General features: G+C 46.1%; 1 protein-coding gene across 1 annotated transcript in view; it reads right to left on the bottom strand.

Moving 5' to 3' along the window:
- Positions 1–18,314, bottom strand: part of rims4 (regulating synaptic membrane exocytosis 4) — a 104,776-nt gene that overhangs the window by 21,562 nt on the left and 64,900 nt on the right. Inside the window, exon 4 of the mRNA XM_068000751.1 lies at positions 12,890–13,002. Coding sequence (XP_067856852.1) covers positions 12,890–13,002 — 113 coding nt within the window. The remainder of the gene's footprint in view (positions 1–12,889; positions 13,003–18,314) is intronic.

Below are 18,314 nucleotides of genomic sequence, written 5' to 3' on the forward strand. Positions count from 1 at the left end.
GTGCCAACCTGGTGAAGCTACAACTCAGGACTACATGCATGCTGAACAGCGGAAGCAACATGCTATAGACAGAGCTAAGCGATTCCACAACCAACAGATCAGATCAAAGCTCTGCAGTCCTGCCACATCCAGTCGTGAATGGTGGTGGACAATTAACCAACTAACGGGAGGAGAAGGCTCTGTAAACATCCAAGTCCAGCATGTGAGTGCAAAAGACAAGGCTGAAGCATTTGCAACCATCTTCAGCCAGAAGTGCCGAGTGGATGATCCATCTCGGCCTCCTCCCAATATCCCCACCATCACAGAAGCCAGTCTTCGGCCAATTCGATTCACTCCACGTGACATCAAGAAACGGCTGAGTGCACTGGATACAGCAAAGGCTATGGGCCCCGACAACATCCCAGCTGCAGTGCTGAAGACTTGTGCTCCAGAACTAGCCGCGCCTCAAGCCAAACTGTTCCAGTACAGCTACAACACTGGCATCTACCCAACAATGTGGAAAATTGCCCAGGTATGTCCTATTCACAAAAAGCAGGACTAATCCAATCCGGCCAATTACCGCCCCTTCAGTCTACTCTCAATCATCAGCAAAGTGATGGAAGATGTCGTCGACAGTGCTATCAAGCGACACTTACTCACCAATAACCTGCTCACTGATGCTCAGTTTGGGTTCCGCCAGGACCACTCGGCTCCAGACCTCATTACAGCCTTGGTCCAAACATGGACAAAAGAGCTGAATTCCAGAGGTGAGAGTGACTGCCCTTGACATCAAGGCAGCATTTGACCGAGTGTGGCTCCAAGGAGCCCCAGTAAAATTGAAGTCAATGGGAATCAGGGGGAAAACTCTCCAGTGTCTGGAGTAATACCTAGCACAAAGGAAGATGGTAGTGGTTGTTGGAGGCCAATCATCTCAGCCCCAGGACATTGCTGCAGGAGTTCCTCAGGGCAGTGCCCTCGGCCCCATATGCAGCAAGACCTGGACGACATCCAGGTTTGGGCTGATAAGTGGCAAAATACATTCACACCAGACAAGTGCCAGGCAATGACCATCTCCAACAAGAGAGAGTCTAACCACCTCCCCTTGACATTCAACGGCATTACCATTGCCGAATCCCCCACCATCAACATCCTGGGGGTCACCATTGACCAGAAACTTAACTGGACCAGTCACATAAATACTGTGGCTACGAGAGCAGGTCAGAGGCTGGGTATTCTGCGGCAAGTGACTCACCTCCTGACTCCCCAAAGCCTTTCCACCATCAACAAGGCACAAGTCAGGAGTGTGATGGAATACTCTCCACTTGCCTGGATGAGTGCAGCTCCAACAACACTCAAGAAGCTCGACATCATCCAGGATAAAGCAGCCCGCTTGATTGGCACCCCATCCACCACCCTAAACATTCACTCCCTTCACCACCGGCGCACCGTGGCTGCAGTGTGTACCATCCACAGGATGCATTGCAGCAACTCGCCAAGGCTTCTTCGACAGCACCTCCCAAACCCACGACCTCTACCACCTAGAAGGACAAGGGCAGCAGGCACGTGGGAACAACACCACCTGCACGTTCCCCTCCAAGTCACACACCATCCCGACTTGGAAATATATCGCCGTTCCTTCATCGTCGCTGGGTCAAAATCCTGGAACTCCCTTCCTAACAGCACTGTGGGAGAACCTTCACCACACGGACTGCAGCGGTTCAAGAAGGCGGCTCACCACCACCTTCTCAAGGGCAATTAGGGATGGGCAATAAATGCCGGCCTTGCCAGCGATGCCCACATCCCATGAACGAATAAAAAGAAACTCTCAGTACGCTCCTCTCCGCTCTCGGTACGCTCCTTTCCACTGACTGATCAAATGCCCCTCACCCCTTACTGCACTGGATCCCCTCACTCACCAAATTCCCAATTATAGACTCTGTCGAAACCAGACTCCATCGATAGCTGCTGCTCCGTGCTCCCTCACTCCGTGCATTAGCAAAACCCTTCTGAATTTATGCTAGCTAGAATGCCAATCACCTGAGTCAGCCCCAGCTGACAGTAGATTATCAGTTCTAACCAGTCACCTAATTATCTAGGTGACCAACTGCCACTTCAGGCTGCTTGTTCACCACGAACTGAAAACTGCAAATTAAGATTAAATTTAAGTTAAATGCTTGATGCCAAACTTAGTCAAATTTTAGATAAAGATCAACCCTTAAAAATCCTCTCACTCACCAAATTCCCAATTATAGACCCTGTCGAAACCAGACTCCATCGATAGCTGCTACTCTGTGCTCCCTCTATCCCCGGAATCATTCTACTAAATCTTTTCTGCACCCTCTCTAAGGCCAATACATCTTTCCTAAAGTGCGGTGCCCAGAATTGGACACAATACTCCAGTTGTGGCTGAACCAGTGTTTTATAAAGGCTCATCATAACTTCCTTGCTTTTGTATTCAATGCATCTATTTAGAAAGCCCAGGATCCCGTATGCTTTTTTAACCGCTTTCTCAACCTGTCCTGCCACCTTCAACGGTTTGTGCACATATACCCCAGATCTCTCTGTTCCTGTACCCCTTTTACAGTTGTATCATTTAGTTTATATTGCCTCTCCTCATTCTTCCTACCAAAATGTATCACTTCCTGCTTCTCTACGTTAAATTTCATCTGCCACGTGTCCGCCCATTCCACCAGCCTGTGTCTGTCCTCTTGAAGTCTATCACTATCCTCCTCACTGTTTACTACACTTCCAAGTTTTGTGTCATCTGCAAATTTTGAAATTATGCCCTGTACACCCAAGTCCAAGTCATTAATATATATCAAGAAAAGCAGTGGTCCCAGCACTGACCCCTGGGGAACACCACTGTACACCTCCCTCCAGTCCAAAAAACAACCGTTCACCACTACTCTCTGTTTCCTGTCACTTAGCTAATTGCATATCCATGCTGCCACTGCCCCTTTTGTTCCATGGGCTTCAACTTTGCTGACAAGCCTATTATGTGAGACACTTTATCAAACACCTTTTGAAAGTCCATATACACCACATCAACCACATTGCCCTCATCAACCCTCTCTATTACCTCATCAAAAAACTCAATTAAGTTAGTTAAACACGATTTGCCTTTAATAAATCCGTGCTGGCTTTCCTTAATTAATCCACACTTTTCCAAGTGACTGTTAATTCTGTCCCGGATTATCATTTCTAAAAGCTTCCAACCACCGAGGTTAAACTGACCGGCCTGTAGTTGCTGGGTTTATCCTTACACCCTTTTTTGAACAAGGGTGTAACATTTGCAATTCTCCAGTCCTCTGGCACCAGGATTCTCTATAATATAAACAGTGGCTGCTATTCTCTGTAATATACACAGGGGCTGCTATTCTCTGTAATATACACAGTGGCTGCTATTCTCTGTAATATACACAGGAGCTGCTATTCTCTGTAATATACACAGGGGCTGCTATTCTCTGTAATATAAACAGGGGCTGCTATTCTCTGTAATATAAACAGGGGCTGCTATTCTCTGTAATATACACAGTGGCTGCTATTCTCTGTAATATAAACAGGGGCTGTTATTCTCTGTAATATAAACAGGGGCTGCTGTTCTCTATAATATACACAGTGGCTGCTAGTCTCTGTAATATAAACAGGGGCTGCTATTCTCTGTAATATACACAGGAGCTGCTATTCCCTGTAATATACACAGTGGCTGCTATTCTCTGTAATATAAACAGGGGCTGCTATTCTCTGTAATATACACAGGGGCTGCTATTCTCCATAATATACACAGGGGCTGCTATTCTCTGTAATATACACAGGGGCTGCTATTCTCCATAATATACACAGGGGCTGCTATTCTCTACAATATACACAGGGCTGTTATTTTATACAATATATGGAGGGGCTGCTCTTCTCTATAATATACACAGGAGCTGCTATTCTCTATAATATACACAGGAGCTGCTATTCTCTGTAATATACACAGTGGCTGCTATTCTCTGTAATATAAACAGGGGCTGCTATTCTCTGTAATATACACAGTGGCTGCTATTCTCTGTAATATACACAGTGGCTGCTATTCTCTGTAATATACACAGGAGCTGCTATTCTCTGTAATATACACAGTGGCTGCTATTCTCTGTAATATACACAGTGGCTGCTATTCTCTGTAATATAAACAGGGGCTGCTATTCTCTGTAATATACACAGTGGCTGCTATTCTCTGTAATATAAACAGGGGCTGCTATTCTCTGTAATATACACAGTGGCTGCTATTCTCTGTAATATAAACAGGGGCTGCTATTCTCTGTAATATACACAGTGGCTGCTATTCTCTGTAATATAAACAGTGGCTGCTATTCTCTGTAATATACACAGGGGCTGTTATTCTCTGTAATATACACAGTGGCTGCTATTCTCTGTAATATACACAGGGGCTGTTATTCTCTGTAATATACACAGTGGCTGTTATTCTCTGTAATATACACAGTGGCTGCTATTCTCTGTAATATACACAGGGGCTGCTATTCTCCATAATATACACAGGGGCTGCTATTCTCTGTAATATACACAGGGGCTGCTATTCTCCATAATATACACAGGGGCTGCTATTCTCTACAATATACACAGGGCTGTTATTTTATACAATATATGGAGGGGCTGCTCTTCTCTATAATATACACAGGAGCTGCTATTCTCTATAATATACACAGGAGCTGCTATTCTCTATAATATACACAGGAGCTGCTATTATGTATAATACTGAAAAAGTACCCACATAATAGGCTTGTCAGTAAAATTGAAGCCCATGGGATTAAAGGGAAAGTGGCAGCTTGGATACAAAATTGGCTGAGGGACAGAAGGCAGAGAGTAGTGGTGAATGATTGTTTTTCAGACTGGAGGGAAGTATACAGTGGTGTTCCCCAGGGGTCAGCATTCGGACCACTGCTCTTTTTGATATATATTAATGACCTGGACTTGAGTATAGAGGGTATAATTTCAAAGTTTACAGATGACACGAAACTCGGAAATGTAGTAAAACAGTGAGGAGGACAGTAACAGACTTCAGAGGACAGAGACAGACTGGTAAAATGGGCAGACACATGGCAGATGAAATTTAACTCGGAGAAGTGTGAAGTGATGCATTTTAGTAGGAAGAATGAGGAGAGGCAAATAAACTAAACGGTACAATTTTAAAGGGGATGCAAGAACAGAGACCTGGGGGTGTATGTACACAAATCTTTGAAGGTGGCAGGACAATTTGAGAAGGCTTTTAAAAAGGCATATGGGATCCTGGGCTTTATTAATAGAGGCATAGAGCTCGATTTTCGCACCCCTGAGCGGGTGCGTCCACTTCCGGGTTCCCCAGTGACTCATTAAGGTATTTCAGGTCGTTTAGAGACCTGATTAACATGATATTTTAGGAGGGGTGGGATTTTGCACACAACTGGGACTGTTTCCCGTACTGGTAAAGAAGGCATATGGGATACTTGCCTTTATTAGCCGAGGCATAGAATATAAGAGCAAGGAGGTTATGATGGAGCTGTATAAAACACTGGTTAGGCCACAGCTGGAGTACTGTGTGCAGTTCTGGTCGCCACACTACAGGAAGGATGTGATCGCTTTGGAGAGGCTGCAGAGGAGATTCACCAGGATGTTACCAGGGCTGGAGCGCTTCAGCTATGAAGAGAGACTGGGAAGATTGGGTTTGTTTTCCTTGGAGCAGAGGAGGCTGAGGGGGGACATGATTGAGGTGTACAAAATTATGAAGGGCACAGATAGGATGGATACTAAGGAGCTTTTTCCCTTCGTTGAGGGTTCTATAACAAGGGGGCATAGATTCAAGGTAAAAGGTGGGAGGTTTAGAGGGGATTTGAGAAAGAACGTTTTCACCCAGAGGGTGGTTGGAGTCTGGAACTCACTGCCTGAAAGGGTTGTGGAGGCAGGAACCCTCACAACATTCAAGAAGCATTTGGATGAGCACTTGAAATGCCATAGCATACAAGGCTACGGACCAAATGCTGGAATATGGGATTAGATTAGACAGGGCTTGATGGCCGGCGCGGACACGATGGGCCAAAGGGCCTCTATCCGTGCTGTATAACTCTATGACTCTATGACTCTATGACTCCCAGTTCAAATGGACGTGTTGCAGCCATCTGCCTGTGGCAGCTGCAAAGGTCCATTTGACAGGTGGAGGGGGGAGACCCTCACTCATTGCAGGAGGCCACTCTGTCACCTTGGACAAAGTTTGGCCTCCACCACCCTCCTCCTAACAATAAAATTCACAAACCTGCACACTTACCCCGGGGTCCAGAGACATGTACCTACCTTGCGGACCCCCTCAACTGTACATCTTCCAGATGGGGGCCGCCGTAGCTGCAGTCATGACCTCCTCGGAGGGCGAACAGCATCACCAGCCTTGCCGGCCATGCCGTCCACCTCTGACACATGGAGCCCCACAACACAGTGCTGTGACACATCCACCTGTACAGCAGGAGGGAGGGCAACAGCAGAGAGAGATGCATCGCAGAGGGCACTACCCTCGCCACAGGGTCTACAGACCGAGGCTCAGCTTCCTGGACCTCTCTGAGCAGCAGTGCACACGGAGGCTCAGAGTCACTCGACATGTAGTCGTGGACATCTGCAGCCTCCTTCATGCCGAGCTGCTCCCGGCTGGCCCGAGCACCATCTTCTTACCTGTCGCTGTCAATGTCACCACTGCCCTCAACAAGTTCTCCTCCGCATCCTTCCAGGGTGCAACCGGGGACATTGCCGACGTCTCCCAGTCATCTGCACAAAAGAGCCCTGCAAATACACCTACACCCACTCTGCAGTGACGCAATGGGTGGCATCAATTGTGGGTCTTCATAGTGATCCTCAGGAGCGGGCATTATTGCACAAACCAGACAAGATTCGCAAAGACGTGGCAGTAGTGGTGCCAATATGATATGTAATGTGAGTTGGTCAGAAATTAAATATAGGTAAACACCATGACAAACCCTCAAACACCCTTGTGCATCCCCTTCATGCTCACGACACGTTTGCCTTACGCTTCCTACTGCACATATGTGATGCATGCCCTGTGGCTGCAGCACAGGTAGTGGCAGGTTGAGTGAGGCTGACCGTGAAAGAGATGCACGAGAGGGTGAGTATGAGATAGAGCCATGAGATTGTATGAGGATTGGGTTGCGTGTTAGTGGCGGGATGAGTACTGGCGAGGTGAGTAAGTGCAGGTAAGATGAGGATGAGGTTTGAGTGGGTGTGAGGGGTGATGTGACAGAGTAGTGTTGGCAGTGCAGAAGGAGATGTGGGGTGGGGGCGGTGATGTGGAAGACAGAGTGTAGGGGAATGAGTAAGTGTACTCACTTCGGCTGACCTACTTAGGTGATTGAAGCGCCTCCTGCACTGTATGCAGATGCGCGATATGTTGGTGGTGCAGGTGACCTCCTCTGCCACCTCGAGCCAGGCCTTCTTGGTGGCAGAGGCAGGCCACTTCCTCCAGCCCGCCGGGGGGGAGATCTCCATCCTCCCCCTCCTCCTCACCCCATCCAGTAGGACCTGGAGTGAGGCATCATTAGACCTGGGAGCAGCCTTCCCCTGGGCTGCTCCATGCTGTAATTTTTCCTCTTTCCTGCAGCATCAGTCAGTAGAGGACTGCCCCTTTAAATAGAGCTCCTCCAGCTGACAGTCTATGCTGTGCATGCGCAGTCCACCCGCTGCGCAGCTTTCCAGCGGGGAACCCGGAAGCCAAGGTAAATGGATCCAAAACTGAGATGAGGAGAAACTTCTTCACTCAGAGGGTAGTAGGTCTGTGGAATTTGCTGCTCCAGGAAGCTGTGGAAGCTACATCATTAAATAAATTTAAAACAGAAATAGACAGTTTCCTAGAAGTAAAGGGAATTAGGGGTTACGGGGAGCAGGCAGGAAATTGGACGTGAAGCTGAGTTCGGATCGGTCAAGGCCCTGTGGGTGGCGGAGAGGGCCCAGGGGCTGAGTGGCCGGGTCCTGCTCCTACTTCTTGTGTACTTTAGATTTGAGGTTAGGATCAGATCAGCCATGATCTTATTGAATGGCGGAGCAGGCTCGAGGGGCTGATTGGCCTACTCCTGCTCCCATTTCTTATGTTCTTATGTTCTTATAGCCTGCGATTCCATGCGGAGCACCCCGATTTCACTGGGCGCGTTACCCACGCGCCCGGTCGACCCCCCGCTGCAAACCCGCCGCCCTACTAATATTGGGCCCATGGAGTACAAAAGCAGGGAAGTTACGCTAAACCTTTATAAAATACTTGTCAGTCCTCAACTGGAGTATTGTGTCCAATTCTGGACACCGCACTTTAAGAAGGATGGGTGGTGGAGAGGGTGCAGAGGAGATTTACTAGAATGGTACCAGGGATGAGGGACTTCAGTTATGTGGAGAGACTGGAGAAGCTGGGATTGTTCTCCTTAGAGCAGAGAAGGTTAAGGGGAGATTTGATAGAGGTGTTCAAAATCATGAAGGGTTTTGATAGAGTAAATAAGGAGAAACTGTTTCCAGTGGCAGAAGGGTCGGTAACCAGAGGACACAGATTTAAGGTGATCGGCAAAAGAGCCAGAGGCGACATGAGGAAACATTTTTTTACTCAGTGAGTTGTGATGATCTGGAATGCGCTGCCTGAAAGGGCGGTGGAAGCAGATTCAATAATAACTTTCGAAAGGGAATTGGATAAATACTCAAAAGGAAAAAATTTACAGGGCTGTGGGGAAAGAGCAGGGAAAAGGGACTAAATTGGATAGCTCTTTCAAAGAGCCAGCACTGGCACGATGGGCCGAATGGCCTCCTCCTGTGCAGTACCTACTATGATACTATTCTCTACAATATGTACAGGGGCTGTTATTCTCTATAATATACTCATTACTTAGCACTCCCACTTCTAACAGATTTTGGACACAAGTCCCACCCTGAGCTTATAATGTTGACTGTCAATGCAGTGTCACCCTGAGGGAGTGTTATATTGTTCAAAGTGCACTCCTTCTGAGAGAATTAAATCAATCCTCTCAAAAACAAGTGGTGGATGGTCACAAACAGTCTCAGCTTCTGTAAATGGAACAGATTCCCAGAAAATATAGTTAATATTGGGTCAATGGATGGCATTTAAAAGAGTATCCTTATGGATCTATTGGAAAAGGGGAATTGAGGGTTATAGAGAAATTAATAAATCTGTTTGATTCGCATGGAATTTGGAAGAGAGTGCAGAGCGGTTCAGTGGGGAAGGAGTCCATAATTGAGGTAGTCATACATTGACTGTGGAACGAATGGGCTTGATGGGGTGAATGGCCTTTTCTCATTCCAAGCTTTCTCGTGTTCCCTTTCTCTCTCTCCTTGTCATTCTCTCTCTTTCCCTCACTATCTGTATCTCACGCTCTGTATCTCTCTCTCTCTCACTGTCAACGCATCAATGTTGTAGCAACAACATATCTTTGTACAGCACCTTTGACAATTGCAAAACATCTCAACGGATTCACAAAATCAAAAGCACACTGCGGATGCTGGAAATCTGAAATAAAAACAGAAAATGCATCTTCTGTTTTTATTTCAAGGGATTCACGGTTGAGGGCCAGACATGACCAAGAGTAGGAAAGGTGGAAGAAGGTGTGGTTAAAGAGATAGGTTTTAAGGAGGATTTTGAAGATGGGGAGAGATGGTGCAAGGTGGGGGTGGAGGTCGGGAGGGAATTCCAAAGTATAGGAACAAGATGGATCAAGTCTTTGCCACTAAATAGTAAAGTGGAGCGAGAGGAAATACATAACAGAATAGAGTTGGAAGATTGGAGGATGTTATGTGGAGAGACTGGAGAAACTGGGATTGTTCTCCTTAGAGCAGAGAAGATTAAGGGGAAATTTAATAGAGGTGTTCAAAATAATGAGGGGTTTTAATAGAATAAATAAGGAGAGACCGTTTCCACTGGCAGGTGGGTCGGTAATCAGAGGACAGAGTGGAGACGCACAGTATAGAGGGGCACAGTCTTCATTTAAACCACAGTCTTCATTTAAACTGATTAAGGATTCTTTGAGGTTTTTTTTATTATTCATTCGTGGGATGTGGGCGTCGCTGGCAAGGCCAGCATTTATTGCCCATCCCTAATTGCCCTTGAGAAGGTGGTGGTGAGCCGCCTTCTTGAACCGCTGCAGTCCGTGTGGTGAAGGTTCTCCCACAGTGCTGTTAGGAAGGGAGTTCCAGGATTTTGACCCAGCGACGATGAAGGAACGGCGATATATTTCCAAGTCGGGATGGTGTGTGACTCGGAGGGGAACATGCAGGTGGTGTTGTTCCCATGTGCCTGCTGCCCTTGTCCTTCTAGGTGGTAGAGGTCGCAGGTTTGGGAGGTGCTGTCGAAGAAGCCTTGGCGAGTTGCTGCAGTGCATCCTATGGATGGTACACACTGCAGCCATGGTGCGCCGGTGGTGAAGGGAGTGAATGTTTAGGGTGGTGGATGGGGTGCCAATCAAGCGGGCTGCTTTGTCCTGGATGGTGTCGATCTTCTTGAGTGTTGTTGGAGCTGCACTCATCCAAGCAAGTGGAGAGTATTCCATCACACTCCTGACTTGTGCCTTGTAGATGGTGGAAAGGCTTTGGGGAGTCAGGAGGTGAGTCACTCGCCGCAGAATACCCAGCCTCTGACCTACTCTTGTAGCCACAGTATTTTTGTGGCTGGTCCAGTTAAGTTTCTGGTCAATGGTGACCCCCAGGATGTTGAAGGTGAGCGATTTGGTGATGGTAATGCCGTTAAATGACAAGAGGAGGTGGTTAGACTCTCTCTTGTTGGAGATGGTCATTGCCTGGCACTTGTCTGGCGCGAATGTTATTTGCCACTTATCAGCCCAAACCTGGATGTTGTCCAGGTCTTGCTGCATGTGGGCACGGACTGCTTCATTATCTGAGAGGTTGCGAATGGAACTGAACACTGTGCAATCATCAGCGAACATCCCCATTTCCGACCATATGTTGGAGGGAAGGTCATCGATGAAGCAGCTGAAGATGGTTGGGCCTAAGATACTGCCCTGAGGAACTCCTGCAGCAATGTCCTGGGGCTGAGATGATTGGCCTCCAACAACCACTACCATCTTCCTTTGTGCTAGGTATGACTCCAGCCACTGGAGAGTTTTCCCCCTGATTCCCATTGACTTCAATTTTACGAGGGCTCCTTGGTGCCACACTCGGTCAAATGCTGCCTTAATGTCAAGGGCAGTCACTCTCGCCTCACCTCTGGAATTCAGCTCTTTTGTCCATGTTTGGACCAAGGCTGTGATGAGGTCTGGAGCCGAGTGGTCCTGGCGGAACCCGCACTGAGCATCGGTGAGCAGGTTATTGGTGAGTAAGTGCCGCTTGATAGCACTGTCGACGACACCTTCTATCACTTTGCTGATGATTGAGAGTAGACTGATGGGGCGGTAATTGGCCTGATTGGATTAGTCCTGCTTTTTGTGGACAGGACATCCCTGGGCAATTTTCCACATTGTCGGGTAGATGCCAGTGTTGTAGCTGTACTGGAACAGTTTGGCTAGAGGCGCCTCTAGCCAAACTGTTCCAGTACAGCTACAACACTGGCATCTACCCGACAATGTGGAAAATTGCCCAACACTGGCAGAAGATGGGGGTCGGTAAGCAGAGGACACATTTTTTAAGATTATTGGCAGAAGAATTTTAAACCATCATAAAACATTAAACTGTTCATTTGTCTCATTGTTTCTGGGATCTTGCTGTGAACATTTGGCAGGTGTGATTTTCTACATAACAACTATGACTATATTTCCAAAGTAATTCATTGGCTCTAAAGTGCCTTAGGTCATCCTGGGGGTGTGGAAGGTTCTTCTTTCTTTCTTTCTGTATGTTAATTGTTTTGGGACATTTGTGAAACATGACACAGAATTGTAGAAAATCAAACTCATTCTTTACCCTTAGGAGGATACTGAAAGGTGTAGAGGGAGAGAGGGACCTTCGAGTGCATGTTCTCAGATCCCTGAAGGTAGCAGGACAGGTAGATAAGGTGGTTAAAAAGGCATTCGGGATACTTTCCTTTATTAGCCGAGACATAGAATATAAGAGCAGGGAGGTTATGCTGGAACTGTATAAAACACTGATTAGGCCACAGTTTGAGTACTGGGTACAGTTCTGGTCACCACATTACAGGAAAGATGTGATTGCACTAGAGAGGGTACAGAGGAGATTTACAGGGATGTTGCCAGAACAGGAGAATTTTAGCTATGAGGAAAGATTGGATAGGCTGGGGTTGTTTTCTTTGGAACAAAGGAGGCTGAGGGGAGATTTAATTGAGGTGTATAAAATTATGAGGGGCATAGATGGAGTGACTAGGGAGGACCTATTTCCCTTAGCAGAGAGGACAATAACGAGGGGGCATAGATTTAAAGTAATTGGTAGAAGGATTAGAGGGGAGCTGAGGAGAACATTTTTCACCCAGAGGGAGGTGGGAGTCTGGAACTCACTGCCTGAAAGGGTGGTAGAGACAGAAACCCTCATTGCATTTAAAAAGTACTTGGATGCGCACCTGAAGAGCCATAACCTAAAGGGCTACGGACCAAGTGCTGGAAAGTGGGATTAGGCTGGATAGCTCTTTTTCAGCAGGCACAGACACGATGGGCCGAACGGCCTCCTTCTGTGTCATAAACTTCTGATTCTATGATTGTCTCACATTCTGTCTTGTCAATGCTTCATGGTCTGGCTCTTTCTCACTTTTGCTGTGTTTCACACGCTGCCTCTTCTACTCTTAATGTTATTCTCTCACTCAGTCAATCTCTCACTCTCCCTCACTCTCTCCCACACATATTCTCTCAATCTCTTTCTCACACTCCCTGATAGACGCTCGTTAGTTGAATGCTAAGTTCTAACTAATGAGATGCCCAGCATGCCTTACCCATTGATGGTGTGGCCAGGGTTTGTCGACCCACAAATTGTGCAGGACCCATTCCATCCAGGAATTCCCTAAACTGCCCATCAGATGCCAGGCAGACGCCACTGTAGTTCAAGCTGAAGAGGGAAGAACAGTCCAGTTATTACATATAGAGTAACTCAGAGATAGACTTCAGCGGGAAAAAAAAACATTAACTTTTTTTAATTCATTCTCAGGACATAGGCAAGGCTGACATTTATTGTCCATCCCTCATTGAGCAGCTTTTTAGGCCACTTCAGAGTCAACCATGTTGGTGTGGGATTAAAGTCACATAGAGGCCCAGACTAGGTAATAACAGCAGCTGTTCTTCCCTACAGTACATTAGTGAATGAGAATCACTTTTACTTGTACCGATTTTTTATTTCCAGGTTTCACATTCTTAAACAGCCACATGGGAATTTGAAGTCATCGTCTACTGGATTCACTAGTCCAGTAACATAACCACTACACCACCGTCCCCTTAATGATAAAACGCTGTTCTTCTTGAGCTGTTTAGACGATGGGCACGTGAACTGGGCACATAAGCGATCAGGTTGAATAAAGGAGAGTGAAACTTTCACTCCAATACCTTCAGGGTCACAGAGAAATTTCAATTCTCTCTCATTTGGCAGTTTTCCTCGTGTTTACTCACCTACTTCAAGAGATTAAGTAAAGTGGAGAGGTTAGTAGTACGGACGGTACACGGCCTGCGGAAAGTCTGGGCTTGTTAGCCCAAATGGGCTTTTCATGTTCCATATTTTTTTTTTGTTACATTCAAACTCTTTTACCATTGAGTGGAGTCTGGTGGCTGGGCAGTAGTTAGTCCATTGAGTGGAGCCTTGTACTGGGCAGTAGTTAGTCCATTGAGTGGAGCCTTGTACTGGGCAGTAGTTAGTCCATTGAGTGGAGCCTTGTACTGGGCAGTAGTTAGTCCATTGAGTGGAGCCTTGTACTGGGCAGTAGTTGGTCCATTGAGTGGAGCCTTGTACTGGGGTAGTTAGTCCATTGAGTGGAGCCTGGTGGCTGGGCAGTAGTTAGTCCATTGAGTGGAGCCTTGTACTGGGCAGTAGTTAGTCCATTGAGTGGAGCCTTGTACTGGGCAGTAGTTAGTCCATTGAGTGGAGCCTTGTACTGGGCAGTAGTTGGTCCATTGAGTGAAGCCTTGTACTGGGCAGTAGTTAGTCCATTGAGTCGAGCCTTGTACTGGGCAGTAGTTGGTCCATTGAGTGGAGCCTTGTACTGGGCAGTAGTTAGTCCATTGAGTGGAGCCTGGTGGCTGGGCAGTAGTTAGTCCATTGAGTGGAGCCTTGTACTGGGCAGTAGTTGGTCCATTGAGTGGAGCCTTGTACTGGGCAGTAGTTAGTCCATTGAGTGGAGCCTTGTACTGGGCAGTAGTTAGTCCATTGAGTGGAGCCTTGTACTGGGCAGTAGTTGGTCCATTGAGTGGAGCCTTGTACTGGGCAGTAGTTAGTCCATTGAGTGGAGCCTTGTACTGGGCAGTAGTTGGTCCATTGAGTCGAGCCTTGTACTGGGCAGTAGTTAGTCCATTGAGTGGAGCCTTGTACTGGGCAGTAGTTAGTCCATTGAGTGGAGCCTTGTACTGGGCAGTAGTTAGTCCATTGAGTGGAGCCTTGTACTGGGCAGTAGTTAGTCCATTGAGTGGAGCCTTGTACTGGGCAGTAGTTGGTCCATTGAGTCGAGCCTTGTACTGGGCAGTAGTTAGTCCATTAAGTGGAGCCTTGTACTGGGCAGTAGTTGGTCCATTGAGTGGAGCCTTGTACTGGGCAGTAGTTGGTCCATTGAGTGGAGCTTTGTATTGGGCAGTAGTTGGTCCATTGAGTGGAGCCTTATACTGGGCAGTAGTTAGTCTATTGAGTGGAGCCTTGTACTGGGCAGTAGTTAGTCCATTGAGTGCAGCCTTGTACTGGGCAGTAGTTAGTCCATTGAGTGGAGCCTTGTACTGGGCAGTAGTTGGTCCATTGAGTGGAGCCTTGTACTGGGCAGTAGTTGGTCCATTGAGTGGAGCTTTGTATTGGGCAGTAGTTGGTCCATTGAGTGGAGCCTTATACTGGGCAGTAGTTAGTCTATTGAGTGGAGCCTTGTACTGGGCAGTAGTTGGTCCATTGCTATCACCATCAATCTGCTTTCTCCAGTCAAGATAAAACATAGGAAAGTGCATCATCCATCGTGAACCAGGCTTAACCAGTAAGCCAATTATTAGGGGCAGGTTACATTAATTTTACTCAATTTGACTTTGAAACTTTTACTCACCAGCATCACAAAACCCAATTCCAAACAGGGATTAAGTAGGAAGATTAGAAAAGCAGAATATTTTTTAAAAGGTGAGACTAAGAAAAGATGGTGTTCAGAGGGATTTGGGTGTCCTTGTACTTGAATCACAGGAAGTTAACATGCAGGTACAGCAAGCAATTAGGAAGGCAAATGGTATGTTAGCCTTTATTGCAAGAGTGTTGGAGCATATGAGTAAGGAGGTCTTGCTGCAATTATACAGGGCTCTGGTGAGACCACACCTGGAGGACCATGTAGTTTTGGTCTCCTTGCCTTAGTGGGTGCAACGAAGGTTCACTAGATTGATTCCTGGGATGAGAGGGTTGTCCTATGAGGAGAGATTGAGTAGAATGGGCCTATACTGTCTGGAGTTTAGAAGAATGAGAGGTGATCACATTGAAACGTATAAAATTCTTAGAGGGCTCGACAGGGTAGATGCTGAGAGGCTGTTTCCCCTGGCTGGAGGGACTAGAACTAGGGGGCATAGTCTCAGGATAAGGGGTCGGCCATTTAGGACCGAGATTAGGAAAAAATTTCTTCACTCAGAGGGCTGTGGATCTTTGGAATTCTCTACCCCAGAGGGCTGTGGATGCTCAGTCGTTGAGTATATTCAAGACTGAGGTCGATGGATATTTGGACACTCAGGGAATGAAAGGATATGGGGATAGGGCGGGAAAGTGGAGTTGAGGTAGAAGATCAGCCATGATCTTATTGAGTGGCGCAGCAGGCTCGAGGGGCCTTATGGCCTACTCCCGCTCCTATTTCCTGTGTTCTTATGTTCTTAATTCATATGTTGTGTCTCATTTATCATTTTGGCTGAATTTTACAATCTGGAACGATTGTTAAGAAGCTGCTTCGATGGTCCTTTAGGTAACGACACTACCCAGTGTAGCCAGAAGCCTTGCACGCTACAAGGGACCAGGTTCCATCCCTGGTCTGTACTAAGTGAATTGGGCTGAGTGAGGGTGACAGTACAAGGAGCAACAATCAGCCTCAGTCTGCCTGGGTTAGTTAGGGAAGGGGAAAAATAATTGCCTGAGCTTTTAGTCTTGTTTGCTTTACAGTGCCCCCTTCCTCTTGGGAACTTTAGGGACAATTCCCCGATCAGCGGGAAAGGAGCAGGGAGGGGAGGGGAGCAATTAAAATCGAGCGGTTCTACTTTCCGCTCCGTTCCCGACGATTTCCCATTTTAACAGGGCAAATGGATAAATAAACGAGTGACTCAACCCTTGAATGTGGCACAGGCCTTTAACGAGCTTAGCCCTTTACCTGTCCATTTCTCACTCTCTCTCTCGCCCTTTCCTTCCCTCTGCTTCTCTTTCTCTTTTCACAGACGCAGAGCAAGGTAATTAAGTTGTTCATTTTTTTTTACTTGCATACATGATAAATAGATAACTATACGCAGTACTAAATGAACAGTAAGACAAAGTACAGTTAAACAGAATTGGATTGCTGAATGGAAAGATGGATATACACGACACTTTCAGATTGATGAGAGCTGTCACAGTTAGGAAAGGAAAAATGAAAGAATTCCATTGAAATGTGAAGGTTTTAGTCAGCTCTTATATACTGCTCCAGCGTACTGTTAGATGCATTTTGACAGCAGACATTTACAAAAGATAAATAAGTGTTTTAAGTTGTAAGATGTAATGGGATAGATCACCAACATTCAATAGAGTCAGCTATCTAAACATGAATAACTGGGAGAAATATCCTATTAGAATCAAGAATATAAATTAAGTTTCTTTCCCTGAATCTAAAATATTATATTAAGGGCAAGAGTGACACAAATTGGCCGGTTTCAATTTTATGGTTTGCAAGTGAATGGAAGAACGATAATCAGACTTCTAGAGAACAACAATGATTTGGAAATGATCCCACTCACTGGATTGTAAAGAATAAATTCAATAGGTATGACTGGAACTAATGAAATGTTGTGGGATAGAGAGGCATTTTAATACGTTGAGATTCATTACAGTGGGACTGGGTTTGATCCATTGAGGTTCAACACAATGGGGCTGAATGTGAAGGAGTTTTGATTATTGGTTTTCTTCATAACGAGAGTGAATGGAGAGTGGTTTAGACTATTTAAATTCTACACAATAGAAATGAAAGAAAAGGGGTTTGCCCATTGAAACTCTACATAATGGCAGTAAATAAGAAGGAGTTTGTCCATTGAGAGTCTGGATATTGGGAATAAATGGGAAAGGGTTGGTCCAGTGGGATTCTAAACATTGGAAGTGAATGGGAAAGGGTTGTGTCCATTAGAATTTGATATAAAGAGAGCGAATGGGAAAGGCTTTGTCCATTGGGAATTAATAGTGGTTATGGTACTGGACTAGCAACCCAAAGGTCTTAAGTTCAGATTCTACCATAGGAAGTTATGAAACTGAAATAAATCTGTAAATTTGCAATAATTGTTGTAATTGTTGGATTGTTGTGAAATCCCAACAGGTTCACTAATGTCCTTCAGGAATGGGAATCTAACTCCTTTTCCAGGTCTGGCCTACATGTGATGCCAATCCCACACTACGTTGTTGACTTTTCGTGTCCACTGAAGTACCTTTTCTTTGTTAAAACAATCACCACAGAAAGCCCACACCTTCTCAGGGCTACTAAAGATGGGCAATAAATGTGCCCCTGCCAACAATATTCACGTCCCAAGAACAAATGAAAAAAAATGATATCCATCGGGATTCTACACAGTGCAAATAAACAGGAAGGAGTTTGATTCATTGGAGTTATACACAAAGGGAATGAAAGGGAAAGGGATTAGTCCACGGGACAATACGAGTTAATAGGAAACGATTCTAATCAATGGGAATGATTGGAAAAAGGGGGTTGGTCCACTGAAATTCATAATGGCAGTGAATCGATAAAGGGGTGGTCCATTGGAATTCTACACAGTGGGAGTGAATGAGGAATGATTTCTCCATTGGAATTCTACACAGTGGGAGTGAATGAGGAATGATTTCTCCATTGGAATTCTACACAATGGGAGTGAATGAGGAACGATTTCTCCATTGGAATTCTACACAGTGGGAGTGAATGAGGAATGATTTCTCCATTGGAATTCTACACAATGGGAGTGAATGAGGAACGATTTCTCCATTGGAATTCT

Source organism: Heptranchias perlo, chromosome 19 (assembly GCF_035084215.1).
Source record: "Heptranchias perlo isolate sHepPer1 chromosome 19, sHepPer1.hap1, whole genome shotgun sequence".
NCBI classification, from domain to species: domain Eukaryota; kingdom Metazoa; phylum Chordata; class Chondrichthyes; order Hexanchiformes; family Hexanchidae; genus Heptranchias; species Heptranchias perlo.